Raw genomic sequence first — 7,439 nt, 5'->3', positions numbered from 1 at the left:
GAGAGGATCAATACAAGTTCAATCAATAAAAGTTGTATTGATCTTCTCATCTAACTTGGCAAGAAAGTGTATTTCCTTAAATCTTAATCTTTTCTTCAAACATGTCATTCTTTGTGAATCATTTTCAAAGAAACAAGTCTTAGTCTGACTGGAACCCAGTTTTATTACTTGAACACAGTCAGGGTGTGTTCTGTTTGTATGTTGAAGGGTTTAACATCCAGAAGCCTGTCTGAACTATTGACTGACCTGAATCTGACTTTATTCACCTAAATAAAGTCTAAATAAAGAGCGCCTGATCTGTACCAACACTCAGAATTATCAGACCTTTCCTCATCTGCTGCTTGCAATCAAGTGAGTGTGATGTCAACTCCGAACAGGCTGGAAAAAAAAAAAAAGTAAATTCATGCCAAGAAAGACACAAGAGGATTACGATGAGGAAAACATTTTTGATGCAGTGTTGATGTGGATATGTTGTGCAGCACAGCAGTAAATGCTGATACCAAGATACAAGAAACATAGTGAGGAAAAATGAGCCACTGGGCAAATAGGAGAAGCAGCCTCAGCACACATGGGTTTCAGGTAACAGGTGGCAGGTAGCGCCCCCTGTCGGACACCAGAGAATGAAGCACTGATGTTCCTTTCTTTCTTTTACCTGATAGAAATGACTCCCGGCTCCACTTACAGTCCACTAAAGAAAAATAAACTGGATATAAATCATTAAGTGCTTGTGTTGTGGTGACAGTTATGAGGCAAACAACTACAAAAATAGATGAAACTTCAGAAAAGCACTCAACCGAGATGCTCTCACCTCCTTTTAAGACAGATATTAAAGGTTTGTCAGCTTCATGAATTTCTGTGTAGTCTGACACTGATGTGTTGGTCTGTTGGATGTAATCGTGCGGTTACACAACAGGAGACAATTGTAGGTTATGTGATTTCCAATGCACCACTAGATGGTGCTCTCATCTCATCATGTTCAAGCACGGCTACTCTGACACACATGGGGTGGACAAAATAATGGGAACACCTTACCTGCAAACTAATAAAGTTTAGAAAGGTGTGTTTTTATAGAGACTGTCAGAGGCGTTGATTCAACTGTTTGAGGTGTTAGATTGGATTATGGTTTCCTCCCTATGTTCATTATTATAGAAATTATGTAAATTATATATAGAAATTAACTACCAGCAGAGCAGCCAGTGTGTTACAGTTAGATAAACAAGAACTTCAGTCAAAAACAGAAGTGGACAACAGGGAACTGCTTATTGTATATGAATATGTAAAAAAGAATGAGAAGACCGTTACTTCACTCACACCCAAGAAAAATGTTTGAGAAGAAAACACAAATTTTGAAACTTTGACTTTTTATATATAATATTCATAGTTCATCGATTCTGAGATAACAAGCCAAATCATATTTCAAAGCAACAAGTTAAAAGTCTTATGAGACATTTAGCAGATATATAGGCCAACACTGTGACTACTAGAGGACATCATGTCACACTGATGCAACCAGTTTCTCAAAATATAAACCATTAGTTCAGTGGATATGTGTGAGATACTTTGAATATAGAAATAATTAGGTTTTTATGCTTTAAAGTTACTAAACAACAACTCTTAGTCCACTAAATAATGAAAATACAGACGTCCACATGTTGTATATCAGCACACTGAATTCATGCAGGTTACTTGAACATTTCTGTCTGATCTTTGTGAATATAAAAGCAAAACAAGGATTTGATAGCAGAGTGTCGTGGTTGGTCCCAGCGTCCAAAGCAGTCACGCTGTCCTCAGAGAGGACGTCACTGCTAAAGCGCTGAGTCATATGCCAAAGCCATCTGAGCCGTAAGACAATTAAGACTAAGAAGTGGCACACAGCAGCATTTAACTGGAGACGTTGCACAGATACCAGCCAGTCTAAATGGGTTACAGCAAACACAACACGCTTGCCTGCTGTTTACATGAACTGAGGAGAACCTCAAGTGTGGGATAAAATAGGTCAAGAAAATGCTGTAATATTACACGTGCTTTACAAAAAAATGTAACAAAATATTCAATGTCAATTGTCAGTCCTTCATCAAGAGAAACCTTTAACAGATACAAACTCCCAGATGACATCACAGGGGGGATCACATGGGAGAAAAGACTTAATTTTGAGAAACACTTATAATGAGAGGCAGTAATTATCTGCCTAAATCACTAAAACATTCAGCTGTCATCGGTGGAGGGAAAATATCAGGCTGCAACAAAGAAAATACAAGTTATTATAACTATTTAGGATGAAACTGAAGTCAGTAAATGTAGCTCAAACCATCAAAACTCTCACAAATGAGTTCAGTTGATGTCTCACTGGATACTAAATATATAGAGGTTATTCTTTATTTCCACATTGTTAATATATTTGATTTTGTTACATTTACAACACTTTTCCAGGCTTGTTTCTCTGTAACATTTGAAACAAGAAAACAGTCTTTCTCCTAAAAATGAAATGTTGAATTCATAAGCAATTAAACACATTCTTGCTAAATTCAGTACACTCAGTGGTTTTACCGTTACAGTCTTAACTGGTCTGGTATAAGCAGTAGCTCATGTTTAACGATGTGTTTAAATGATGCTTCAAAACTTGTGCTACTGTTCTGTGTGACTGGCAGCGCATATAACTGACACTGTATCCTCCCGTGTATGCAGACAGTCCTACATGTCAAAATGGATTCAACATTTAAAATCTACGGAGACTAAATTTGATCCTGTGGAGTTCAGTCAAATTATGTTAAATTACATAAAAATACTGAAGTGTTTTGAAGGAGAAAACCAGAAGTTAGTGGAAGCTGCTTAACATGAACTCTGTGACTGTATATATCTGGACATAACTGATGACTCGATTTCCCGCGAACAATGACTGGACTAATCCCGAAATAACCAGAAGAAGAAATGAAACTTATTTCAGCAAAAAAAGGAAACTCCATCTACACCAAGTCCTTAGAAAACAGTTCCATATTTATTGCAAAATATTTTTGTACAGAATACAACTGAAAAAACACCAACAGAGGAGGAATGGACAGTAAGGCCAACATCAGAACTCCAAGAGCTGAACTGTACAAACACCAATAGTAACATTTTCTGCTTTGTGTTTTTATACATAAATTGTTTCCCGCCCTCACAGCAACCTCCTTAAGGGGGAGACACAAAAAAAAAAACCTCAAACATCTTCCCCATTTTTTTCTAAAACAATAATACAATATTTGCCTGTAAACCTACCAACTTAGCACACCAATGGACAATCCTTAAAATGTTGAAATTTCTGTAAGAAACGTGTCCCTTGATTGATAATGTCTCACAAAATATAAATATATACTTGTAAAAAGCTCCAAACTATATGGGACTGATAACATTTTGGAAGTGAATGTTGTATCACTTGTTGAGATCATGAGATTCAGAGCACTACAGCGAAAGTTAGGAGGCTAACACCATTAGCTCGACATCTAACACCAGTAACTGAGTGTGCTGAGATAATACTTCTGATTTTGAACTAAAATACATTAGCGTTTAAAGTTTGCTTCTTAGCTTTAGTTCCTTCACACTGCTGGAATAACTGAACCCTCACTTGAGCTCGGAGGGGTTTAGCATAGTGCGTCTAGATAAATTCGGGCGTGCATGCCCATGCACATCCTCATGCGATTTGGCACTGATGTAAAAGTACTTTCCTCAAAGTAAACCTCGTGGTAAACGCGTCTCAGTCTCTTCAGCTCCTTCTCTTACATCTTTTTTTCTTTACAAACTCTCCACATAAAAAAGGCAGAGTGAGACAGGATCCTTTTTTTCACCCCCGACATTCAAATGTACATATTTAACATTGGCTCTCCCAAAATTTGGGATCTAATGAAGACAAAAAAGAAAAAAAAAACCTCCTGTCTCTGGAAGTTTATTATAGAAAATAAAAATTAAATAAAGATTAAAATAGATACGATTTTTTTTCTCATATGCATAAGCCCTTCAAGAAAACACACCAAAACATTAGAAAGGATAAAGATGATGTACAATCCAGAGCTCCAGAGGAGAGAGGGGGGGTTTCTTCTCAAATGACTCGATGGGGAAGGTAGATGAGGAACTAGAGATGCAACGCAACAATGTCTTTGCCCTTCTGATTCTATATCTTACAATTTCCTCTATGTTTAATGACAAAACACAAGTATCTTCCTTTAAACCATGAACCCGGTGCTTGCTGATGACCTCTACAGCAGTCTGTAGTCTTCAGAAACACACAGTAGACCAGCACGATGCTCTCGGTCCGAAAATAAACACAGAAACAATGCTGACGGGATGATTTAAGGACAGGTTTTTAGCTTTCTTTTTAAGAGGAAAATGACAGTTTTGTTGCAGAAACTCCTCTGAAATTATTGAAACATTCATTTCTCTAATGATAATGAAATTTTGAGGGTTAATAAAGTGAACCGGGTAGTTCTTCTGTAATCTTGGGTCATTACGCACAACTTTTATGACATTTCTTTCAGTGACCCTGCACTAAAATGATCTGATACTCTGCAGCTCTGTAATGGTGGGTGTGTGAGTGGGGTGGGGTGGGGAGGGGAGGGGAGGGGGGGGTGGGCTCTTTAACCTTGTATGGATATCACAAGTGCTTTCAATGATTTGATACCCTGAGTAGAGGACATAGGCTTGGGGTGAATTTCAGTAGAAACAAAACCTTTTTTTATCCAAGCAAACGCAAACTGAAAAAATGACATTACTAAGTAATACCACCTTTCACACATAAATAAAAATCTGTACTTATTGGTACATTAAAAACCACAAATGTAACCAGAAAGAAATAAAACAACAACGACAACAAATCACCCATGACGACACAGTCATTTTCAGCTTTACAATATGCATATATTCATGCATATATAGTGTGTATTTCCCCTTGCATACAGGCGAGTGGCTGGGGAATATATAGAGAGCCTTTAGTTATACCAACTCCCTCTGCAGAGACTAACACTGATTATTAAGAGATTGATACAAATGATAGCAAACGTAACTCACAGGACAGGCCAGGAGGGGGGAGGGGGGGGCGAGAAGACGGGGACTGATTCTGTGCAGCCTTGTAAACAGAGGAGGCCAGACAGCCAGAGAGGATGATGGGTAACAGACATCCACTTAAAGCAGCAAAGATAGGACAGATTACAGGAGGTGGAGGGTGGGTGGGAGTGAAGGAGAGAAGAGGTAGGGGACCTTTTTCTTACAGCTTACCGAGCAGAGTATGCAAAATGGCAGCGTCACCTCACAACTTAGCCTTGACTAAGCCTTTTCTGCTTCCCGCCGGGCTGAGAGGAACGTCAGTATTGTTTCTGAAAATAAGTTAATGTGATTGACATGTTCCTGCTTCAAATGTAACAAAGAGCGGACTCTCAGCGATGTAACGCAGCGTCTTAGTAAAGCAACCTATGGGCCGAGTGGGTATTCGATCACGGAGGGGGGGACAAGCAGGAGGGTGTGACAGGCAGACAAAGTGTAGGGCGGTGGCAATCTTTATCGTCACTGGGTCTTCAAAAGGTAACAGCTGCCCCCTCCCACCCTCACCCCCCACCCCCTTCCCTCCAGCCCCCTCCTACATCCTCTTTGGGTTGTTAAGAGCTGAGAGGAGAGAAGCTCAGACAAACAACTGGATCCGCTCGCGGATGGTCTGCCGGCAGATCGGGCAAGTCTTGAGCGCGGCACTGCAGTCGATGCAGGAGGCGTGTCCGCACTGGAAGACCAGCTTGATGTGGTTGTCGATGCAGATGGGGCAGGTGATTCGCTCCTCCATCTGGCGGTAGCGAGACTGCAGCTGCTCCAGCAGGTTGTGCTGCTCCGAGTTCTCGATACCGGGGCTGCAGTCCACCTCCGTTTGGTCTGAGGAGAGGGTAATCAACGTGACTTAACATCTTCATGATAATAGAAGTCAGGCTGTGTAGTTTTGTGTAAGATGAAGCTGTTTTACTGTGCTATTGCTTCAAAGATAAAGCTGTAGGCTCTAGTGATTTGATTTTGAGAGCATGGATAAAACATGACAAAATATTTCTGACAGTTTCACTGGTGGTTTGTTCTTGATGTAGATGTGCTCTAATCTACCGTTACAAAGCTGTGTCTCGCTAACGCCTCAGGATGACTGATTATTGATGTTCACACAATGAAAAAAATGCCCAATGTGTAAATTATTACAACCACAACAAAAAGCAAAACTGGTTCACAAAAAGATGAACACAGTAAACCATCTAGACAGCACATGCACATCACAAATTACATGTTTCCTCCATTCAAAAACTAAACAAACCTGTTAAATCACTACTGGGCTGTTCATAAGGATTCATGCTGGACACAGGAGTATTTCTGCCCTAAACATGAATATATATAGAAGACCTGGAATTTTTTGATACCCTACAAAAGAGGATTGTTTTTACCTTGTCGAATTTTCTTGGTGATTGTGACTTGGCATTTGATGCATTTCTTCATTCGATGGGCACACTCTGTCAAGACAAGAACCAGGTCAGCGAGAAGATAAGCAAGAGAAAGAGAAAGAAACATGGACAATAGATGAGAAGGTTCTCAAGAGTTCTGTTTGTATTCGACATTGCTGTGATATTATTTTCTTTAATATCACCATGACTAGTCAGACCTTGTTCACAGAGTCTAGCAGCGCTACTGTAACGCTGATTTGAGATAAATATTGTCTTTTTAACTGGTATAGAAGTGTAAAAACACTTAAAGGGGAGTTCTTGCACAACTGTTGCCAGTGTGTGTACATGATAAATGTATGTTGAGGAATACTGAGCTAAGTTTCTAGGTTGTTAACACAATTATAACACCTCAGAAGTACATTAGAGTGTGCTGTTATGCCTTCTTTTTGATTTTGAATACACCTCAAAATCCCACCTTTTATTTCTTTTTCTTAAATCTCTGTTATGTTTTGTCTCTATATGCTTTTCTTCATACAGACACACACATTATCAGCCTATTGATAACAGCGTGGCTCAACTGCTGATGGCTCCATCAACTCCTCCGCCCATCACAGAGCCCTCCACTCACCTTCACAGGCCACACTGTGCTGGCAGGGGCAGAAGAGAACAAGTAGAGCCAGCTCGGAGCAGATGAGGCATTCGCTTGGCCCCGGAGGTGTAGGAAGAACCAGGTTGGTCATGGTGTTGGGTGTAGTGTGGACTCGCCGCAGGCTGGCGCTGCTCAGGCCTTGTCCACATGTGATGGCTTGCAGACGCTGCAACCTGAGAGACAACACAACATTATAATGAGCCAAAAAACTAAGTACATTTTTTTTTTACTCTAAAATGATTCACTGTCTCTGAAGCAGCTGACTGCAGGTAAAAAGGTATCGGAAGTTTCAAACAAGGTGAACGTAGCACTTAAAATGTACTCTTTGGTGTATCAATATAATATTTAGCATATTCAGT

The 7,439-nt window shown here is 39.9% G+C and overlaps 1 protein-coding gene across 3 annotated transcripts in view; it reads right to left on the bottom strand.

Annotated features, from left to right (window-relative positions):
• Window positions 1–2,973: 2,973 nt before the first annotated feature.
• mib2 (MIB E3 ubiquitin protein ligase 2) overlaps window positions 2,974–7,439 on the bottom strand; it is a 53,023-nt gene continuing 48,557 nt past the window's right edge. For all 3 annotated transcript variants that reach the window (XM_067591555.1, XM_067591554.1, XM_067591556.1), the window contains 3 exons: window positions 7,060–7,253; window positions 6,435–6,500; window positions 2,974–5,886 (listed from right to left, as the gene is read on the bottom strand). In XM_067591555.1, the coding sequence (XP_067447656.1) occupies window positions 5,645–5,886; window positions 6,435–6,500; window positions 7,060–7,253 (502 nt within the window). In that variant the 3' untranslated portion in view covers window positions 2,974–5,644. The remainder of the gene's footprint in view (window positions 5,887–6,434; window positions 6,501–7,059; window positions 7,254–7,439) is intronic.

This window comes from Thunnus thynnus, chromosome 6 (assembly GCF_963924715.1).
Source record: "Thunnus thynnus chromosome 6, fThuThy2.1, whole genome shotgun sequence".
In the NCBI taxonomy this organism is placed as follows: Eukaryota; Metazoa; Chordata; class Actinopteri; order Scombriformes; family Scombridae; genus Thunnus; species Thunnus thynnus.
The sequence above is the reverse complement of the archived record's forward strand: the minus strand, read 5'-3'. Positions and strand labels throughout refer to the sequence as shown.